Source organism: Chrysochloris asiatica, unplaced genomic scaffold, assembly GCF_000296735.1.
Source record: "Chrysochloris asiatica unplaced genomic scaffold, ChrAsi1.0 scaffold00142, whole genome shotgun sequence".
NCBI classification, from domain to species: domain Eukaryota; kingdom Metazoa; phylum Chordata; class Mammalia; order Afrosoricida; family Chrysochloridae; genus Chrysochloris; species Chrysochloris asiatica.
The window spans coordinates 1,873,758-1,896,232 of NW_006408660.1; the positions used below are offsets into that span (position 1 = coordinate 1,873,758).

The 22,475-nt window shown below is 49.7% G+C and overlaps 2 protein-coding genes across 2 annotated transcripts in view; one reads left to right on the forward strand and one right to left on the reverse strand.

The window, feature by feature from the left end:
* ACACB (acetyl-CoA carboxylase beta) overlaps nucleotides 1-7,746 on the forward strand; it is a 155,466-nt gene extending 147,720 nt beyond the window's left edge. Inside the window, exons 46-52 of the mRNA XM_006870435.1 lie at nucleotides 378-513; nucleotides 1,963-2,140; nucleotides 3,762-3,874; nucleotides 5,629-5,783; nucleotides 6,671-6,841; nucleotides 6,933-7,069; nucleotides 7,620-7,746. Of these exons, the coding sequence (XP_006870497.1) occupies nucleotides 378-513; nucleotides 1,963-2,140; nucleotides 3,762-3,874; nucleotides 5,629-5,783; nucleotides 6,671-6,841; nucleotides 6,933-7,069; nucleotides 7,620-7,746 (1,017 nt within the window). The remainder of the gene's footprint in view (nucleotides 1-377; nucleotides 514-1,962; nucleotides 2,141-3,761; nucleotides 3,875-5,628; nucleotides 5,784-6,670; nucleotides 6,842-6,932; nucleotides 7,070-7,619) is intronic.
* A 4,223-nt stretch (nucleotides 7,747-11,969) lies between these two features.
* The window catches only part of FOXN4 (forkhead box N4), a 29,016-nt gene continuing 18,510 nt past the window's right edge, over nucleotides 11,970-22,475 (reverse strand). Inside the window, exons 2-9 of the mRNA XM_006870436.1 lie at nucleotides 21,437-21,582; nucleotides 18,539-18,660; nucleotides 18,324-18,428; nucleotides 17,984-18,111; nucleotides 16,939-17,035; nucleotides 15,378-15,585; nucleotides 13,508-13,900; nucleotides 11,970-12,229 (exon numbers count right to left, since the gene is read on the reverse strand). Coding sequence (XP_006870498.1) covers nucleotides 11,970-12,229; nucleotides 13,508-13,900; nucleotides 15,378-15,585; nucleotides 16,939-17,035; nucleotides 17,984-18,111; nucleotides 18,324-18,428; nucleotides 18,539-18,660; nucleotides 21,437-21,582 — 1,459 coding nt within the window. The remainder of the gene's footprint in view (nucleotides 12,230-13,507; nucleotides 13,901-15,377; nucleotides 15,586-16,938; nucleotides 17,036-17,983; nucleotides 18,112-18,323; nucleotides 18,429-18,538; nucleotides 18,661-21,436; nucleotides 21,583-22,475) is intronic.

Sequence of the window (22,475 nt, forward strand, 5' to 3'; positions counted from 1 at the left end):
CACAGTTCTTCTCTGACACACACGGGGTGCCATGAGTCAGGATCAACTTGCCGCAAATCCATGGTTTTTAGGGGCCCCTCCAGTCCTTCACCCACACTTGCTGCTGTTTCTAGTCTATAACCCATGCCAAGGGGCTCAGAAGTCAGAGGCCACGGGCCAGTACCAGCTTCACTGCTGATTCCATGCAGCCTGGCTCCTTCGTGAATGCAGTTTGTCCACCTGTAAATGGAGTCAAGGGACCCTCCAGGGTTACCGAGGGTCCTAAGTAGACAGCCTAGCAAGGTGACCCTGGGAGGCCTGCGTCGGCGTTGGTTCCTGTTCTGTGGCGCTGCACCTGAGTCTCTGCGGGAGATCCTCACCCCGGACTCTGCTTTCAGCTCATCCAGCAGGCGGGCCAGGTGTGGTTCCCAGACTCAGCCTATAAGACAGCCCAGGCCATCAAGGATTTCAACCGGGAGAAGTTGCCCTTGATGATCTTTGCCAATTGGAGGGGGTTCTCCGGTGGCATGAAAGGTAAGGCCTGTCCCCCAAGGTCGCAAAACCACGAGGCAGGGCCCAGCAGCACTGCTCTGTGCACAGCTTTGTTGTCTCAGCTGAGCCTCCCTGCAGCCCTGCAGCCAGGAGACACTTTGGGTACCATTGCCCCGCTTTAGGATGGGAAGCTGAGGCTTGGAAGAAATGTGTGGCTTGCCAGAGGTCCCAGCTGGCCTCTTTCCCACCCTGGTCCCTGTGTATTGAGTGACTGGACACGGCCTTGCCTGGTGTAGAGTGAGGACAGGGAGTCTCCTCTGCTTCCCTGATGGGCTGCTGTGAGCTTGGTGTTGTTGAGATGTTGTTGAGTCTTTCCACTCATGGGGACCTGGTGTGACAGAATACAACCGCCCATAGGGTTTTCTAGATAGTCATCTTTATGAGGTTAGATTCCCAGGCCTGTTTTCCCAGTGCCACTGGGTGGGTTCTAACCACCCACTTTTGGTGCGAGCCTTGTTCCTTAACCATTGCACCACTAGGGTCCTTCCAGTGACCCTGTAGTTATGAAGATGCATTTAACCACCGAGCACATTTTGAAATACATTGGTACTTGACTTGGTCTTAAAGAGCCGGATTGGGAGATGGGCAGATCCAGACTGCATCCTTGCCAGTTCAGTTTCCCTTCTTTATGAAGGGATAAGAAGAAGACCTGCCTCAGAAGACTGAGATAAGAATGTGATGAACCCATTGCTTGATGTGCTTGCTGAGGGCCCGGCCCTGTGTTAGTTCCTTCATGCAAACAGTTTGCTCTGGGCTACAAACCTAAAGCTTGGAGGTTCAGACTCACCTAGTGGCACCACAGAAGAAAGGTCTGGCAATCTGTAATCTTGCATAAAGATTATTGTGATTAAGTGCATCGAGTCCGTTCCAACTTATAGTGACCCTGTATGGGGTTTCCATAGCTGTAAATCTTTTTGGGAGCAGAAAGCGTCATCTTTCTCCCACAGAGGGGCTGGTGGATTTGAACCCCCGACCTTGTGATTAGCAATCCAGTGCTTATCCTACATCACAGCAAACTCTATGAAGTAGTTTGCTCCAAAACACATGGGGTCGTCCATGAGTCAGGATTGACTGGAGGGCAATGGGATTGTTGGGTGTTTGGTTTGGTCACTATGTAGAGAGCCTAAGATCTTAGAGGGACACATCTTGGTGAAAGGAAGGACCACACGTTCATCAGCAGGGGGAAGGGCCAATGTTAGCGTTGGGTCGGGTTGCTGGTGTCTCTGAGCCAGAGCTGGAGGGAACCTCAGAGGATAGTTCATCCCCAGTCCTGCTGCAGATGAAAAAACTGAGGCAGAGTGCGTGACTTGTCCTAGGTCACATGCTGTGTCACATGCTCTGCCTGGATCAACTTCCTGACCCCCTTGAGGGATTTTGTGCTAAGAGTGCTGAGGTCTGAAGCTCTTAACAAATCGCTGCTTTACGTTTCAGACATGTACGACCAGGTGCTGAAGTTTGGGGCGTACATTGTGGATGGCCTCAGGCAGTACAAACAGCCTGTCCTCATCTATATCCCACCCTATGCGGAGCTCCGGGGAGGCTCCTGGGTGGTCCTGGACTCCACCATCAACCCCCTGTGCATAGAAATGTATGCCGACAAAGAGGCCAGGTAGGTGCTCACCTCCGTCTGGCCCAGCCTTCCCTCCTTCTCACCTGTGAGCCACTGGCTGGGGATCTCAGGAGTGTTCTGAGTGTCTGAAGGATGAAGACTGCCCTGTGTCTCGAACCTGAAATTTGCAGCCAATGTGTGATTAGATTTCCTCAGAGAGTTGGTGACTGGAGCCCAAAGGTAATGGAGGAATTATTATTGTTTTATACCATACTCTCCCCTGCTTCCTAAGAAGTTTACAATAAAAAATAAAAGGAAAGACCAAAAGCCCCTGAGCTTAGGAGGAAAACAGAAATGCAGCGAGTCACCTAGCTCTCAAAACTATGAGTGTCCATCATGGTTGTGTTTTATTCGTCTTATCCTCCAGTGTCTGGAGTCCTGCTGTGGCACTGTAAGGTAAACACTTGACCATAAGGTCGGTTTGAACCGTAAGGTCAGTGGTTCACACCCACCCGTCACTCCTCATAGTCAGAACCGACTCGACGGCACTTAACAACAGCAATCCACCAGTGTCAAGCACAGCGCCACTCTGAGGACACACTGGCCAAACAAATGACTAAATAAATACTCTCATGAGAAGATACCAGCAATAATGACACCTTCCTTAGGAGGAATCTGTCCCTCACAGAAGACAGTGACAGTAACACCACACAGATAGTAGGGACTGAGGACCGACTGAGTTATGATGATATACTAGGTGTTGCGCAAGTTAAAAAATCTTCAAAAGTAGTTTTGTCCTAAAGGTAAGCACTCTATTCCTATGTCTAGGGCAAGTGGTTAAGTGTTCAGCTACTAATGAAGAGGTTGGTGGTTCGAACCCAATCAGAAATGCCGCCGATGAAATGTCCGCCAATCTGCTTCTCCAAGGCCACAGCTCTGTAAACTCTATGGGACAGTTCTGCACACATGCGGACTTACCTAGTATCAGATCCTATTTGATAATTGGTTTGTTGGTTTTTATTCCTGTGTCCAAGCCTTCATCCATTCATTAAATCAGTGATTATTAAACACCTCCTGTTTGCAAGGCACTATGTTAGGTTTTGGTATTGGCCAGGAATATTGGACATGTTGCCAGAAGAATAAACAGATTTCTCTTGGAAGAAGTACAGTCTGAATGCTCCTTATAGGAGCAAGGATGGCAAGACTTTGTCTCATGTACTTACAACATGTTATTGGGAGGGGCCAGTCCCTAGAGGAGGATATTATGCTTGGTAAAGTAGGTCAGCAAAAGAGAAGATCCTCAATGAGATGGATTGGCACAGTTGCTGCAACAATGGGTTCAAATGTAATTCTATTGTATGGAGTGTCCCTATAAGTGGGAGCCAATTCAGTGCAGTGGTACCTACCACCAACAGCATGCCAGGCATTGTGATATGGGGGCAAACTAGCCAAGCCTGGCCTGCCTTCTGGTGCTTAGACCTTTGTGGGGGTTTACTAAGGGCAGCCTTCTGAGAAGGCTCAAGACAGCAAACAGCCTCAGATGGGGTTCTCATGAACTCTTCACTCTGGCCACACACAGTGATGCAGACAGAGAAAGAGCTTACAGCTCCTGGCTCCCTTGCTTTCCCTCCTTTACCAGCTATCCCTGGCTGAATTCCCATCCCTGCCTCTTCTTTTTCAGGGGCGGTGTTCTGGAGCCAGAGGGAACCGTGGAGATTAAGTTCCGAAATAAAGAACTAATAAAGGCTATAAGAAGGATCGACCCAGCTTACAGGAAGCTTATTGAGCAGCTAGGTGAGAGGGTCTGAAACACATCACCTCTCAGAGGTCCCAAGAGGCCCCACCAGCTCATTGCTTGGAGGTTTCTAGTATGTTCTAAAACGAAGACGTACCAAAACACAGTTGTAAGGTTGTGAGCTATTTCAAGTGGTATCCCAAATAGTACATTGATCCTTTTAACATGTGGTGGTTATGTGCTATGGAATGAGTTCCGATTCATAGTGACCCTGTATAGGGTTTCTGAGGCTATAAATCTTTACGGGTGCAGAAAACCTCATCTTTCTCCTGTGGAATGACTGATAGTTTCAAACTGCTGACTGTGAGATTAGCAGCCCGACTCTTAACCACTACGCTACCAGAATTCCTTTTTAACATATATATATGCATATGTATGTATATAAAAAAGGAGCTCTGGTAGCGTAGTGGTTACGAATCGGGCTGCGAACCTTAAGGTCAGCGGTTCGAAACTACCAGCTGCTCCGCAGGAGAAAGATGAGGCATTCTACTCCCGTAAAGATTTACACCCTCGGAAACCCTGTATAGGGTCGCTATGGGTCGGAACCGACTCGACAGCACATAACAACAACAACAATGTATATAAAAATATATGTGTGTGTGTGTATATATATATATATTGGGGTCCTGGTGTGGCCCTGTAGGATAAGCACTGGACTGCTAACCACAAGGTTGGTGGTACAAACCTACCAGACACTTGGCAACCCTATACAGGGTCGCTATGGGTTGGAGCTGACTTGATGGCACTTAACAATATGCATATATATATGGTCACTATGAGTCATAGTATATACACACACACACATACACACATATATTTACAGTGCTGTAGTGAATTTATTTCTTTGCATACAGAAAATAGAGAAACTAAAGTATTTGGGCCAATGAAAAACATCAGAATCAGAATTTTGGTGTCAAAACGTCCCTTTAGAATTTCTAATCAGATGAGTATTTTACTAATTTTTTTTGAATGGTAGGTTTGTTTCACTTGTGTTATTTACATGTAATTCTCTTTAAATGTGTGTATTAAGCGGCAAGGTTTATATAACTGCAACTCAGGATTTATGTGTGTGTGACTGTAGCTCATAGAATGAGTTGGGAAGTAGTCCCACTTTTATTTTCCGAGTGCGTGTAGAATTGATATTTCTTCTTTAAGTATGTGGTCGGAGTTTTCTTCTTAGCTGTTCATGGAACTCTGGTGGTGCTGTGGGTTAGGCATTGGGCTGCTGACCACAAGTTTGGCAGTTCAAACCCACTAGCCACTCCTCAGGAGAAAGATGAGGCTGTCTGCTCCCGTAAAGATTTAAAGTCTTGAAAACCCTAGATAGGGTTGTTGTGAGTCAGAGTCTACTCCTTGGCAACGGGTTTTGTTTTGTTTTTTATAGGGCTATTTAGGTTACCTGTTACATCTTGGATGAACTTTGGTAGTTTGTGTATCTCAAAGGATTTGTCCGTTTCGTTTAAGTTGTTTATAATATGAGTTTAAAATTTCCCTTATTATATATAAGATTTCCTGAAAAAGAGGTATGATACAAGGGAGCTGATGAAAAGTTGCATGTTGAATGCCATCTTAAAATCCATGAGTACATTTCTGATACTGTGTGAGCAGCCTTGATAGGGAGGGGTCACATCAGCATGAAAGCTGAGGCCTCTTATGGGGCATATCCCACAGGCCCTGATTCCACTGCACATGGCTATCTTCCATGGTCTCCTTGAAGACCCCCAAGCTGACCAGTTTGTCTGCTTGCCCCTAGGGAAGTCTGACCTCTCTGACAAGGACCGCAAGGACCTGGAGAGCCAGCTGAAGGCCCGGGAGGACTTGCTGCTTCCTATCTACCACCAGGTGGCGCTGCATTTCGCCGATCTGCACGACACGCCTGGCAGGATGCTGGAGAAAGGAGTCATTTCTGTAAGAGCCGGCCGCTGCACAGGGCATGTGAATGACCCATCCCGAGGTCACCTGGTGTCCTTCACATGGAGGGTCTGCGATGGGGCTGACCCTGCACATTAGAATCATCTCAGGAACTTATATAAGTCCACAATTAAATGATATTATCTGGAGGTGGGAGCCAGGCATCAGTATCCCTTTAAAGATTCCCCTTAGATTCCAACAAGCATCACTGGTCTCACCTCTGGGAGTTCCTGAGTGGCATAAATGGCTAAGCACTGGACAGTAGTGTTGGTTCAAGACCACCCAGAGACACCTTAGAGATAAACCTGCTTCTGAAAGTTCGTAGCCTTGAAAACCTTGTTTACTCTGTACACGTGGGGTCCCTGTGAGTCAGAATTGACTTAGCAACACTGATGACAACTATCTAACATCTGTGTTTATAACCAGCCAGTCATCTGTACTAGGGTCTGGATTGGAGCCATTGTTCCTGCCCACCCTCCACCCAGTCACTTAATGGTTCACCCCAGGCCCTGTTCTTGTCAGCTTCTCTCATTCTGCTTCCCAGCTGACTTAAACCCTTTATGATTAAGAGCTTACTAGTAGATGCCCCGAAAGAAAGACCCGGTGATCTGCTTCTGAGAGATCACAGCCTTGAAATCCTGTGGCGTGGTTCTGTTCTGCACACACTCGGTCACTATAAATTGGGGGTCGACCGTGGCTCTGCATAAGCCTAGGTCCTGGTTCAGCTAGGTTTGTGTGGGGACCAGTTTCACCTGAGGCTGTGGGCGGCAGTCTGGTCCACCTCTCCAAGCCTCAGCCACCTGGCCTGTCAAACAGGAACGGTCACAGGATCGTCCAGTCTCCTCCTGCCCTCACCAGGGGCTCAGGTCTGGCCTTGTTGGCAGGACATCCTGGAGTGGAAGACGGCGCGCACGTTCTTGTACTGGCGCCTTCGCCGCCTGCTGCTGGAAGACCAGGTTAAGCAGGCGGTCCTGCAGGCGAGTGGGGAGCTGAGCCACGAGCACACCCAGTCCATGCTGCGCCGCTGGTTCATGGAGACCGAGGGGGCCGTCAAGGTAGGCCTGGGGCTACTCTGGGGGCGCAGCAGGCACCCCAGGGCTGTGGTTTGGTGGACCCCTCTCTGAAGCTGCCGCTGCCTCCCGCCAGGCCTACCTGTGGGACAACAACCAAGTGGTGGTGCAATGGCTGGAGCAGCACTGGCAGGAGGAAGACGGCCTGCAGTCCACGATCCGAGAGAACATCAAGTACCTGAGGCGCGACTTTGTCCTTAAGACCATCCGAAGGTGAGCGGCCGCCCCACCTGCCCACCCTCTTTGTTAGCATGTACCGGAGCCAGGATTCAAGTGCCTGAATCCCCAGCAGCCACTTACACCTCCACGCTATATGGTCCCTGGGATCTCGGCCTTAATGCCCACTTCCCCACACATCCACCAGGGGAGGCACAGAGCCTGGGGGTGCGGGTGTGTTAGGATGAAGTAACTTGTCCGAGTCATGGTTGGAACAGAACTCAAGAGTTGGGGTTTGCCTCCTTCTCTGAGTCAGTGTTGCCAGAGAGCTGCTCCCCTGTTTGGGAGTCCTCTGTGTGATTCCTGGTGGAGCACATGGGACCCCACTTGCGGGATGACAGGTTTGAGGATGTGCTTGGTTTCAGGTGTCACAGCTAGTGACCAGCAGAGCCAATTCTCCCACTGTGAGACATTTTGCTCACCAGACCTCACATCCCCCATCCTCCCTAATCCCATGACCACAGCAGGAAGGGGCTGGGAGCTTCCCCCAAGGCCGCCCTATACCGAATGGCAGACCCCCACCCCAGCCTGTCTCTCCCCACTGCAGCCTGGTCCAGGAGAACCCCGAGGTGGCCGTGGACTGCATGATCCATTTGAGCCAACACGTCAGCCCTGCCGAGCGGGCCCAGGTTGCGCACCTCCTGTCCACCATGGAGAGCCCAGCCTCCACCTGAGCTGCCCTTCCACTCACAGGATGACGGGCCAGAGAAAGCAGGCCGCCATCCTCGAGGACAGAGGAGCAGGGCTGCCACCCACTCCCGTCTCAATAAAAGGCTCAGGGTTGCCCCGCAAGCAGCAACAGCCTCCACTCCGCCGTCGGGAGTGTGCGTGGCTTTGTCTCATCTCTGGAGACCACATTTCGCTGCCTTGGTGAATTGAACCAGCCTCACCCCACCCCCCCAGTTTACTCTCGCTTCTTGGCACCAGGCTTGTGGGATCCAGGTATACTCCAGGCCTGTTTTCTATCATATTATGAAATCTTTTTATTTTTTTACTCTTGATGTAAGGATCCTGAATATTTCAGTACCACAAACAGGCCAAGGAAAGAAAAATGTGGACAAGAGAAGACCTACTTTTGAAAGGATACCAACTCAGCCATTGTCTAGATGCCCAGGAAGGATTGTTGTCAAGTGCTGTCGAGTCAGTTGCAACTCATTAGAGACACTGTATTAGGGTTTCCAAGGAGCGGCTGGTGGGTTTGAACTACCAACTGTGTGATTAGCAGCCATTGCTGATTTTACAGAGCCACAAAGGTGGAGTCTTTTGGACTGAGAATAGAATGATGTATTTCCCCATACCGTCCCTAGGGTGCTCAGGACCCTGGGTCTGCCATTTCTCTTCCAGAGTACAAGGATCACCTCTCACCCTCCCTGCATCACCAGACGTGCTTGTGATGGTCACTCTTGGTCCCATCCCTCAGCAGGGCCTCCTCGAGTCCCCATCCAGCCTCACCTGTTGCCTTGACCTTCATTACTGGATCAGGTCCCTAGGGGCAGAGCTGTTGGCTCCCAGGGACTGCACAGTGTATTGAGAAATGACTTAGCAATACCCCCAGCAGTGTTAACTCTGAAAGCTGTATAGCTCCCAGGGCCTGGGGTCCTCAGCCCCCCTACATCCCTCCTCCCTGGTCAGCCCAGCTACTGGCGATGGGGGCAGTTAGCTGTCATGTGTATGGTGAGTGTAGTGGACAGTCGGAGGACACTGAATCTCACATTTGGAAGGGGGATCACCCAGGGAAGAGGCACAACATAAGCCAGATGCTTGAGGATGTCAGAGTTTCAAATGAGAAGTCTGGCCATCGGCCAATGACAGCCCTGGTACGTGAGGGTGATGTGGGGACAGTGGGAGGTGACTGTCCTCCATCATACTGTCCTGAGCACAGCGGGGTGGGAGGGGAGGAGCCACTGCTGCTTTGGAAAGTGAGGGTGTCATGGTTTGGGGACAGACCAGTGATGACTCCAGCTGAACAGAAGAAATGATAGGAAATACGCACAATAAACTATTTTTGAAGGAAGCCTTTGCCCTGGTTGTTGGTTTATTTTCTGGAGCAGAAAACGCAGTCATCCTTCCTGGTGGTCCTCACTAAGCTTGTCCTCATACAATATCTAAGCCGCCGAGTAAGTTCAGTTCCTTGTCATGGGAGGTATTCAAGGAGCAGCTGGGGCTCCCATGGGGATGCTGGTAACTGAGCTGAACCAGCTTCAGGGTTTCAAATCTGGTTTTTTAGTTGCAGAAACTTTTGCCAATTTGACAATGTTTGTATCATTCAGTGACATTGAATGCATTCATCATGTTGAGTAACCATCCCCCTACCCCCCCTTTTTTTTTTTTTTATTTAAGCATTGGAAGGCTTTGTTAAAAAAAAACAGAACAAAACACCAACCAAAGCCTGGTAACTAGTATGAATGTCTGCCTTGAGCATTCTGCTCTTTTAAGAACTCTATGGGATCAAACTGAAGAGCAACTCGAAAGGTTAGATAGGTACCTTAGGGGCAGTGAGTTTATGTTTATGGGGGACGAACAACTCAGACAAGAAAGGAGAGAGAAAGCTTGCATAACTCTGAGAACATCATCAATGTCATTGAAATGTACATATGGAAACTGCTGAATTGGAATATGCTTGCACGTGTATTTTCAACAACAAAATTTAAAACAGAAAACAAAGCTGAGTCCATAAAGCCTAGAAAAGGGAGCTGCTGTGGAGGAAAGGGGAAGGGAGTCCAGGAAGGTTTTCCCGTGCAGTCTCCACCCCCACCCCACCCACCCTCTCTCAATTCCTCCTCCTGCTCCGCCAGATTGCAGACCGGAACGCCAAGCACAGTGTGAAGATGCCGGTCCACAGTCACACAGGGACACAGCTGGGAAGCGAATCAACTCTGTGGACTTCAGACTCCTGCCTCACATGCTGGAAGGAACACGTTGGACAGTGACCGCGTGTACAACGGGACCGATACTGTGCCCTGTCTATGCCATCCTGTGGTGGCTGCAAACCAGACCATTGTGATCCATTAGGGTAATCCCTAATGACTGATACTCTGCGGTGGATTGGCAGGCCTTCTTAGCTTTATTCCCAAAGCGCTGCCGCTTCCACTGACGGATGGGTAGTTGAATATGAGGTGTGTTGGTTGGGTATGGACCCCTGGCAGTGCCCGACATGGGACCTTTATTACAACAATGTACACATCATAATTTATTGGGTCCCAGCACATAAAACGGTGCTGGTCAGGGCGCACAACACAGGCTGTTTCTAAAGTTCTCTATGGAATGCCCCAGAATAACTGTAGTTGTTTTCAGTAAGTCAGCTGAAGTCAAGGCGCCCCTTTGTGTTACAGAGTAGAACTGCTCTGTGGGTTTTCTTGGCTGTCATCTTCATAGAAGTAGCTTCCCAGGCCTTTTTTCTGGATGGGTTCCAACAGCCAACCTTTGGGTTAGCAGTCAGTCTCAAACCACTTGTGCCTCCCAGGCTCCTTTCCCAGAAACGGGAAAGACTTAACGAAGGTCTTTTGAGACAGGGCTTCATGCCAAACCTCCCAGGCAATGGGCTGAGGTTTTGATTAGCCAGAGGTTGCTGGCTCAAGGGTTGGGGGAGGGGGGGGTTGCTAGAAGGTCTTTTGTCATCTTCTTTCTGTCTTCCCCAACCCACTTGCCGCTAACCCAACTGTCTACAGAATCGGCCCCTTGAAGAATCAACAATTAGCGACAAGAGAAGAACCATCACAATTGTCAGTAGGGTGAAGAAATAGGCAAACAAGTTCCATAACTATCACACATTGCTGCTCCACCACATTTAACATGGGTGACAGTGTATTTCCTTCCATGGGGAGTGTCTTCAATTCCAGTACAAACTCTTCCCGACCCGCTCTTCTCACTCCCATCCCAGTTGGCCTAAAACTCAAGCATCTTCCGCTCTTTGGTGCACACGGAATGGGGGTTGAATCCTTGCTCCAAGTAGAAGAAGAAAAAAATCTGGTATCCAGTGTTTCAAAATAGGATGCTTAATGGCCGCTAAGGAACAAAGAGCCAGTTAGAGATGCAACTCTAGAGGTTATGGGTGCTGGAGTTGGGTCAGGGACAGGGTAGTTTTATTCCAAGGGCCTTGAGCTGGGTTTACAGAGATAATGTGGGGGGACCACAATAAATATAAATACATTTGCAAACAGTAACAATGGCCCACATGACCCAGGGGTCTACTCTATAAAAGTCTAACATACAACCAGCTAACCTGTTGCCATCGAATCTAAGACCGGCTCATGCAGAACTGTGCCCCGAAGGGTTTTCATGATGATTTTTTTAGAAGTAGATTTCCAAGCCTTTCTTCCCAAGCATGTTTCAGGTTAGCAGCTGAGCATGTTAATCAGTAGCATCACCCAGAGAAAGGGGGCTGGAGGCCAACTGGGCAGAGGAACGCTACAGTTTAGCCTGTTCATCCAGAAGTTCCGCATTCTACTTCCAACCTCAGGGCCGGCCACTGGAGGCTTAAGGCCCTTGTTTCATTTAGTTCACCAGGTTTCCGGAGGAATAAATTATAGGAGCTTCCGGTGTTTCCGGCATTTCCATTCCTGCCAGTGTGCCCTAGACTGGGCTGCACAAGGTGCCCAGGCAAGAATCAGGCTTGAGGACTCTTGTCTCTCGGTCCAGTCAGGGGAGTGTACAGAGCACACGTCTAGCTTGCTGCCCTGCTGCCTCTTATTCTGTCTTGGGAGGGTCCAGGGCCTTTCTGTGTGTGTGGGGGGGGGGGGGGGGCATAAGGGGGGGGGACACCCAGAGAAAGAGCCCCACAAGGCTCAAAAGGGGCCAATGGGAACTGGGGGACCTTTCTTCCAGAAATCCCCTGCTTCAGTCAGTTCTCAGACAGGGTCTCGCTGGGAGGTGGGGGCTGGCCCTGGAGCACCTTAGCTTATAGCAGGGCTATGGGCTTGTTCCCTGGGGTGCCCAAGTACTGAGAGGAGGGGGTGGAAGCTGAGGCAGCCACACTGTCCGGGGTGGGGTATGCAGCATACAGCCCTGTCACCTGCAAATCTGAGAAGGACTGGTCACTGCCTCCGGAGATGGGGTTCAGGTCTGGGCCCCCCAGATCACAGTCAAGTGGGGACTCTCCAAAGGCCTCCAGTGTATCCAGGCTGAAGCCCTCTTCCTTCATCTCATCCCAGAGGTTTCCTTTCAAAGACAAAACATCTGGGTAAGTCAGCCATACATGGAGTTCAAACGCTGGTCTAAGGGAGGAGGCAAAGAGCACGCGGTGGTAGTGGGGAAAGGGGTGGGGGTTCACACTGTTGCTGGGAAAGTGTGGAGGAGCTAGTCGGGGCTCCAGCTCACCTGCCCTGGGGGTCCTTGGGAAAGTCACATCTGTCTCTGAACCTTGGTTTCTTGGACTAAAATGGGTGTAATCAGAAAACCCACCTCCTAGTGCTGGCAAGCAGACTGCAAAGCCTTTTGAACCACAAGGTCGGTGATTCAAGCTCACCAGTCGCTCCTTGGAATCCCTATACAGGGTCGCTATGGGTCAGAACCGACTCGATAGCACTTAACACCAACAAGTGCTGGCAAGGTTTAAATGACATGATGGCCATTAGAGCACTAAGATCCTATTATGGCACCAGCAGGGTCAAAGGCATGGAAGCAGAACAAGCTTCCCCCTTTCCTCCGCACATTTCAACTCCACAGTAATCCCAGGAGGCTCTAATGTACCTATTTCACAGCTCCTAAGGCTAATGAGTCAGATTGCAAAGTCGTTTGAACTGCAAAGGCGGTAACTCACGCTCACCAGCTGCTCCTTGGAAACGCTATATAGGATCGCTATGAGTCAGAATTGACTTGACAGCATTTAACAGCATCCACCTGCTAACTTGACTATTCCCTCCTAGACACAGCTCCATGAGGGCTAAGGCTGGCACATGTTGTTGTTGTTATGTGCTGTGGAGTTGGTTTCGACCCATAGAGACCCTACACAGGGTTTCCGAGGCTGTAAATCTGTATGGGAGCAGAAAGCCTCATCTTTCTCCCGTGGAGCGGCTGGTAGTTTTGAACTGCTCACCTTGTGGTTTGCAGCCCGATTCGTAACCACTATGCTACCAGAGAATTCTACCACTGAGTCACCACCTGACTTCTTGATGAGGGTGACCCTGGGCCACTGGCTTTTCTTTCCTTTGCTTCTGCTTCCTCATCTAGGTATATGAAATGGAAGGAACCTCCCAGGACTGTTGCCTGGTTGAAATGAAATAATGTCTAGAAAGTGCTAAGGATGGTGGCTGGGATGTAGTAAGTGCTCATTAAACGTTTGCTGTTTCTCACTGTTATCAGGTGGTTAGGAAATGCTGTTGAAGGTGAGAGCAGCAGAATGGGGCTTCAGGGTCACACGCAGACAGTCATCCCTTCTGTTTTCCCATCTCCTTGCCCCAGCCCTTCTGTTACCATCGTCCCACACCCCAGCCTCACCCTGCAGAGTAAGGTCCATGATGCTGGGGTCCAGGGCATCCACCTCGGGGTTGGTGTCTGTGGAGATGTTGATGAAATCCACTGAAGCCCTCCCCAGGGCAGGGTGGGGCAGGGGGCTGGGACTTAGGTCTGGCAGAGCGTGCAGAGGTGGGGTCTGGGCTGGGGCTGGTGAGCCTGGAGCCAGATGTGCCTGGGGCTGGGCCTGGTGGTGCAAGGGGACAGACTGCAGGGACAGGGTCATCAGAGACTGGGGTGGGAGCTGGGAGATGGCCAGACAACTGTGGGCCATGGCCACTGTGGTGGCGTGGGTCAGCATGCAGGCCTCGGGCTCCCCAAGGCGGCCAGGGCGCCGGCAACTCTCCGGCCGGTCTGAGATCAGCTTGTCCAGCTCCTCTGTAAGCAAGTAGGAGAGGTCATTTAGAACCCATCTGCTCAGACCTGGGTTCAAATTCCAGTGTTCCCACCTGCATGAGCTTAGCCAGCCCCTGTGCATTCTGAACCTTAGTCTCCTCATCTGTTTCATAGCATTGCACATTGCACAGGGTGATAGTAGAAACATCATGAAACCATGGGTTGTGTGGGGTCTTTGAGGAGTGAGAGGAACCGTCAGACAATGAAATACTGTTGGTGGTGGATGGTTACTCAGTTCTAACTTACAGGAACCCCATGTGACAGAATAGAACTCATCCTGAGGTTTTCTAAACTATCATCTTTATGGGCGCAGGTTGTCCGATTTCCTGCAGAGCTGCTGGACAATTGCAAATCACCAACATTTGGTGAGCAGCCGAGAGCTTAACTGTTGTGCCACCAAGGACCCTTAGCCCCTTACATGTGGACAGTGTCTTATAGGATAATCCCACGACCGTAGAAGTTCACTTGAACCACATCACAGCCCCGAAAGCGAGAGGTAAGGCAGGGATTACAAATCCCATGAGACCAGGTCATATCTATGAATATGTAAGGGTCCCCAGCTGCTCCTTTCTGTGGGTTAAAAAGTGGACCCCCCTGAATGCTCTTGGATAGAGTGGACAGTAACAAGTAAAAACATGGCCCTTGAAAATTCAGCAGTATATATTCCCACCGATTGTGAATGAGGAGACCTGCCAATTTGTCCACCTCCTAGCCTACACTCAGTGTTACTATTTTTATTATTTTTCAAATTTCTGCCAGTGTGGAAGGAAGTCAGTGTGCTCTCATAGTTGTTTAATTTACATGTCTCTGTGAGAAACTGGTGGTCGCTTTTTGTGTTTCTGATCAGGTCTCTCAGTTTGCCGGCCACTGGCTGGGGTTGTAGAGAGCAAGCCATGTTCCACAGGGGGCGGTCTCTCCAGGTACCTGCCTTCCCAGCAGTGTGGCTGGGATGTGTCACTGGTTGTGTAGGTGGCAGGCAGAACCAGGGCTGAGCTGGGTGATGGGGTGTATCTGGGCAGGTCTGGCAGAGCGTGAAGAGGTGGGGTCTGGGCTGGGGCTGGTGTGCCTGGGGCTGGGCCTGGTGGTGCAGGGGGACAGACTGCAGGGACAGGGTCATCAGGGACTGGGATGGGAGCTGATGGGATGGGTGTGGACTATGAGTATGTATGTCGGGGGATGTATGAGGTGTATGGGTGTAGCATGTTGTGGAACTATGTGTGGGGGCTGCTTGGGGTGTGCATGGAAGTGTGGTGGTATATGTTGAGGTGTGCAGTATGTGTGTATATGGTGTGGTATGCATCTGCTATGTGCAGGTATGGGTGTGCACAGTGTGGTGTGTGTGCTGTGTGTATGTGTGATGGGTGTGTGGTATGTCTGTGTGGTTGTATGGTGTGTCCATGGTGTGTGTGGTGTTTGTATGGTTGTGAGGTGTGTGCGCGTGCAGGCCCATTGGCCTCACCTGGGTTGGCCATGCTGCGGTGGATGGCGGCAAGGTCCTTCCTCTTCCACTTGTACATCTCCTCCTCCATCTTGTCAATGCGGGCCAGGTTCAGGGCCCACAAGCAGCCCTTGCGTGACGAGCCGCTCATCTTGTTCTCCACCTTCTCGAAGCACTTGTTCAGGGACAGGTTGTGTCGCACGGAGTTCTTCCAGCCATCAGGGGCCGTCTATGGACAGAAATGGGCACCCAGAACAGTGGCAGGGGGACATCCCCATGTCCATTGCAGCCTCCGGTTGGAGAGACAAGAGAGAGTGGTGGGGACTGTGGCAAATTGGAGGGCACACAACACTATCAAGCTCTGGCCAAGTTTTACTATTCAGGAGCAAGGTCTAGGGCTCTGAAATCTCCACGCTCTTCTGTCCTTCTCAGGAAGCAAGTGAGAACAATACATGGATAATTCTAATTGGGCTAGTGTATTAAATGTAAACTGTTTTTAACCATTCATAGTGTAATGTTGTGTAATCAGCCAGTGCAATGCACCTCACACCTCATACACACAGACACACACATCATTGTGCACAATATTTCTGCTACAGACACTGCCCAGGCTAGGGACCCTGCAGGTTGTTATTTCTGGCCTCCTGAAACACTCACCTGCTCTCCCTTTTTGCTTTGATGCTAACAAGGAAAAGATGACTGCCACTTTCTTTGCAAGCAGAATCCCCACTAAGCTTCCTGTTATTGCTAAGTGCCATAGAGTCGGTTCTAACTCATAGTGACCCTGTCTAAGGTTTCCAAGGAGCAGCTGGTGAATTTGAACCACCAACCATGTGGTTCAAACCAAGCTGCCTATGTTTGTTGTTGTTGTTAGGTGCCATCAAGTCAGTATCAACTCATAGTGACCTTATGCACAACTGAACGAAACACTGCCTGATCCTGGACCAACCTCACTATTGTTACCACACTTGAGTCCATTGATGCTGCCACTTGGTCAGTCCATCTCGCTGGGGGTCTTTCTCTTTTTCTCTGACCCTCCACCTTACCAAACATGATATCTTTCTCCAGTGACTGCTCCCTCCGGACAATATGTCCAAAGTATGAGAGATGAAGTTTGGCCATCCTGGCCTCCAAGGAGCACTCTGGCTGCACTTCTTCCAACACAGATCTGTGGGTTCTTTTGGCAGCCCATGGCACTCTCAATATTCTCCTCCAACACCATAACTCAAAAGCATCAATTCTTCTGTAATCTTCCTTATTCACTGTCCAGCTTGGGTATTATTTATTCTCCTCCTCTTCCAGTTGAGGATACTGAGGTTCAGCGAGGTGAGGAGGGTTCCTGCCAGGCCTGTGTTTTTCATGATGTTCTACTGAGTCTGTGCTGAATCAGTAGATTGCACCTTTTGCCTTCTTGGGTGTCTGGTAAACACCTCTTCGTCCATCAGAGCCCAATTCAAATGTCCCTTTCCTGTTCTAGATTTCTATGCCCTTGTCTGTATGTGAGTGTACATGTACAGGTGTCCTTACTATAGGTTGCAGACACCCCCCCACCCCCACACACACCTGGACCAGGGCCCCTCACCTTGAAGTAGGGAAAGTGTTCCTTCATGAAGCTGTAGATTTCGCTTACAGGGAGGCTGCCCGTCTTGCTGTTCTTCAGAGCCATAGCAATCAGACAACTAGTGCAAGAGATGAAGCAATAGGCGTGAAGGGCCTCAGGCTGACAGCCCAGGGTCCCCTCCCCTTCCCACCCTACACACCCCCACCCCATTAGCTCTCAATACCTTGTCAGGTCCCAACACCTCTCCCATCCTCTTTGTCATAGGTTACACCTTGGGCTGCTAACCACCCAGACACTCAGAGAGAGAAAGATGAAGCTGTCTCCTTCTGTGAATAGTGAGTCTCCGAAGCCCCAGGGCATACTTCTACGCTCTCCTATAAAGTCACTGTGAGTCACAACTGACTCAATGGCAGCAGGTTGGGGGCCTCACCTTGGCCCTAGGCTCATTCATTGGCACTGATTTGAGAACGCTTATCTTTTCTTCTTCATTTGCTCTTAAAAATTAATAATGTCTAAGGAGCTCTGGTAGCGTAGTGGTTATGAATTGGGCTGCGAACCTCAAGGTCAGCAGTTTGAAACTACCAGCTGTTCCACGGGAGAAAGATGAGGCTTTCTGCTCCCATAAAGATTTATAGCCTCGCTATGAGTCGGAACCGACTACACGGCACATAACAACAACAACAACAACAACAACAACGGGGCTTTAGGTTTTATCTAAGCTGCTTCCTTGAACACTCATGTTAAGAGTAGCATGTACACATTAGTGTTACTATGATCATTTTTTTACATCTGAGGATATAAAAAAGCTCAGAGAAGCCAAGCCACTTCCCCAAGGCTACACAGCATGTGAGTGACAGAGGGGGACACTGCTCAGTGTCTGGAGTATTTTCTCATCTCCAAGTAGTATATGAATATATGATGGTCTTGTCTGAGACCGGCTCCCACCTGGGGGTCCCTACACCCCAAAACTTTTCCCTGGAAAGTCTGGGTACTATGTTTTGCTGCCTAAGAGGCCCTAGAGACAGATCGTCACCCTCCACTCCCTGAGTCCCACCCTGAACCTCACCTGTATGAGTAGATGGGCTTGGGGTAGTGTTTAGGATGCAGCTCCTGAGGTGAGTGCACAGCCACACGGGGCTGGTGGTAGGGAGGCTGAGCCCCAAATGGGGATCCAAACAGGCCTGCTGGGGGGCACTTCCCATGGGCAGGGGCAGGGTAGAGAGAGAAGGTGAGGGAGAGTAAACATCCATCACAGACACACCCAGCCCCTACCCCAACCTCAGAACCTATGAGACAATCTTGTCCCACCTGTGATGGGAGTCATGATATGTGAGTAAACCAAGGCTTGGATAGGTCCTGGCCCACCCAAGCCAGGAGTGTCTGCCTGTTTCCCCAGCCCGTGGTACCTGCTGGCCCTGGGGGATCGGGAACTGTGGCTGGGCGGCAGGTGGGTAAAGTCGTGTCTCCTGCAGGCCGGCTGGAGACTGGCCTCCCACTGGGAATGAGCTCATCTGTCCGGGCCGGAGAGCAGGAGACAGAGGGTCAGGATGGAGGCAGGAGCGAGCACCCAACTCTGGGGGACAACCACCCTCCCTCCCCAGCCCCATGTCGTGACACTTACGCTGGCTCCATGGCTGACCAGGGAGCTCAGGCCCAGGATGCCTGGAGGGGCCATGCTGGCTGGCCCTTGGAGCAGTGGACCTGGGGTGGCTCCCACATGCAGGTCAGGCACCCCCAAAGCACCTGTAGGAAGGAAGCATAGTGTCTCTGTGCTAGAGGTGGCCATGGGCAAGGAATATCTCTAAAGGCTCAGCCCACTCATCCTCAGGTCCTGGTGTATAGAAGGTAAATGCAAATGACTTTCTAGGGATACGGTTCCAAAGAGTGGGGTGCCTTCTAGCTAGTAACCTTGAGCCAGCCTCAGTTCCCCCATTTGTACAATGGGGCTAATGATATTACCTATCCATAAAGTTGTGTGAAAACCCTGGTATGGGCTGTAAGGATAAGCACTGGGGACTGCTAACTGCAAGGTTGGCAGTTCAAACCTACCAGCTGCTCTCGGAAACCCCATATAGGGTCGCTATGAGTCAGAACTGACTCACTGGTACACAACAACAACAAAGATGTGTGAGTTAAACAAGATAAAATCTACAGAGTACTTAGTACATTGTTAGACATAAAATTATATCTCAATAAATATGAGTATAACAACAACAACAACAATAATAATATATCTAGGCTCCTATTCGTGGTCTGGAGTCCTGGTGTGGCGCTGTGGGTTAATGCGCCAGACTGCAAAGCCATTTGAACTGAAAGGTCGGCGGTTCAAGCTCACCAGCTGCTCCTTGGAAACCCTATACAGGGTCACTATGGGTCCAAACCAACTCGATGGCACTTAACAACAACAACAATTTGTATGCGATATTGAAGGGTCAGCACTGGACTGCAAACCACAAGGTCAACAATTCAACTGCACTAGCTGCTCTTCAGAAACCCTATATACGGTCACTATGAGTTAGAACCGATTGGACAGCACGTAACAACAATTCTTCACGAAGCTAAAACACAAATTCATTGCTCATTTCTCCTCCAAAAAATTTCATGGCTTCCTTGTTGTTAAGTGCCATCGAGTTAGTTTTGACTCATAGCAACCCTGTATAGGATTTTAAAGAAGTTGCTGGTGGGTTTCAACTGCCAATCTTGCAGTTCACACTGACCTTGTGGTCCAGTGCTTATCCTATAGCTCCCCACCAGGACTCCCTAGTGCCCCTAATTTTAGGTCCAAATGCTTTCTTGTCTTGTCACCCCTTTGCCAGTCCTTACTTCTCTACCAAGGATTAGCTCAGGAATAACAGATGTACCCCTCTTCCTATGCCTGGTCTGAGACAGGCATTGCTAATCCATTGCAGATTCTCATTGTACCTGCCTGATTTCCACAGTCGCCTCCAAACAAGCAGCCTGCAAAGTGATCCAGCTCTAGAGCCATGTCTTCCAGGAAGACTTCCAGATCCCTCAGATCTGAGTTCTGGCTGCCTTCTGGGCTCATTGTTTGTGCCTCATCATGACTGCCTTATCCTTTTGTCTGGCCAATCCATCAACTCCCTGAAAACCAGGACCCCGAACACCTGGCACAGTACCAGGTACACAGGAGCTCTCAGCAGATTCCGTGAAGGAGGAAGGGGTCCTCGGTCACCAGTAGCTTCTTTATTTCACAGTTACCATCGGTTGACACCTGGTGGTGTTGTAGAGAAAGCACTGGACTGCTAACTACAAAGTCTGTAGTTCAAACTCACCAGCTGCCCCAAGGGAAAAATACGAGGCTTCTGCTTCCAGAAAGATTTACAGCCTCAGAAACCCTATGCAGGGTGGTTATGAGATGGAACCAATTCAAGAGCTGTATGCTGGGTTTGGTTTCTGCAGTTATTGTATAGGAAGCGCTTTCCACATTGAATCCTCACAACACCCCTTCAAGGACCTTCTGCTGTCCTTTGAAAAACAACAGTAAATATTTTGGAGACCCTAGGTGGCACACAAGGCTAAGTGCTTGAATATGAGCAGAAAAATCCAAACAAAGGTGCCTTGGAAGACAGGCTTGACAATCTGCTTCCAAAAGGTCACAGCCTTGCAGGCCTGATGAAGCAATTCCATTCTGTACACGTGGTCATCATGAGTGAGAATCAACTTGACAACACCTAGTAGAGGTGGAGGTGGTTGGTTATTTGCCGTTAACTTGGTTTTGACTCATAACAACCCTGTATAGGGTTTCCAAGGCTGTAAATCTTTACAAGAGAAGAAAGCCTCATCTTTCTCCCACAAAGTAGCTGGTGGATTCGAACTGCTGACCTTGCAGTTAGTAGCCCAAAGGATAATCCACTATACAATCAGGGCTCCTTGACAACTGTTGTTGTTGTTAAGTGCTGTCGAGTTGGTTCTGACTCACAGTGACCCTGAACAGGGTTTCCGAGGAGCGACTGGTGAGTTGGAAACCCAGCCTAGTGGTGCAAACCAACCTTGTGATCCACTGCTTGTCCTATAGTGCCACACCAGGACTCTTTGACAACAACAGGTTTTAGATTTTACTAATCACATGTGATCTCTGTCCCATAGTCTTGTCTAATTTTTTTTTTAAGAAAAACAAATTTGCTTTTTTTGCAACTCTTCCAAGATGCAAAAAACCATTCTTAACTGTACAAATGGGCCATAGGCTAGATTTGGCCTGGGGACCCTAGTTCGTCAACTATCCTCATGTTGAGGAAGCAGCAGGACAGGTCTGCCTGGATTCTTCATTGGAACCTCAGCACTCACAGGACCCGACCCGACACATAGTCAGTGAGGGGATGAATGAACCACACGACTCTGAGGAAGGTAGACTTAGTCACATGTGCAGATGCAAAAATAGAGGTTCAGAGATGGGGGTGATCTGGCTGGGGCTACACAGTGAGTGGGGGCAGCACTTTGAGTGGACACCCCTCCCTTCTGCTCTTGTTAGCATCCCATCTCCCGTTGCCCCCGAGCCTACCTGGGTGTGGGTGTGGCGTACTATGGCCACCCAGGTCCATGCGGCCACTCGCCATCTGCTGCAACCGAGGCACATCCACGGCCGTAAGCCAGGATAGTGATTGCAGGTCCCCAGGAAGGTCATCATCACCACTGGTAGCTAGGAGCCTACAGGAGGGGCAGGGAGTGAGAGTCACCCCTGGAATAATTCCCTTAGCCCGTCAACTTCCCAAACTTCCCTCCGTAACCCACCAACCTTACCCTCCCAAAGCCCACTATGGGGGATGGTCCCAGGAACCCCATTGACAGCCAGGGCATTCCTCCTGCCCTCATTTAACAGGTGCATGTTGTTTTCCATTCCAATTTATGACAACCTTACGTGCACAAAGTAGAATTACTCCATAGGGTTTTCAAGGTTGTGATCTTTAAAAAGTAGGTTGCCAAGCCTATTTCCCGAGGTGCCACTGGGTGGGTTTAAACTGTCAACCTTTAAGCTACTTGTTGCACACGTAACCACTTACACTACAACAATAATAATACACACTAGTGGTTGTCATACTGTGGTGGTTTGCATGTTGCTGTGATGTTGGAAGCTATGCCATTGGCATTGCAAATATCAGCAGGGTCACCCATGGTGGACAGGTTTCGTTTAAGCCTCCAGACTAAGATCTACTAGGAAGGAGAAGTAGGAGGTCCACATCTGAGGAATTAGCCAATGAAAACCTTATGAATAGCAGTGGAACATGGTCTGATATTGTACCTTCAGGTTGGAAGACATTCAAAATACGACTAGGGAAAAACTGACCTTTAAAGTAGAGTCGACCTTAATGATGTGAATGGAGCAAAGTTTTGGGGCCTTCATTTGCCAATGGGGTGTGACTCAAAATGAAAAGAAACTGTTGTAAACATCCATTAATAACTGGAACATTGGAAGTTGTCATAAAGGAAATGAAATGCATAAAGATCAACATCCTAGGCATCGGTGAGCTGAAATGGAGTGGTATTGGGCATTTTGAACTGGACAATCATATGGTTTACTATACTAGGAATGACAAATTCAA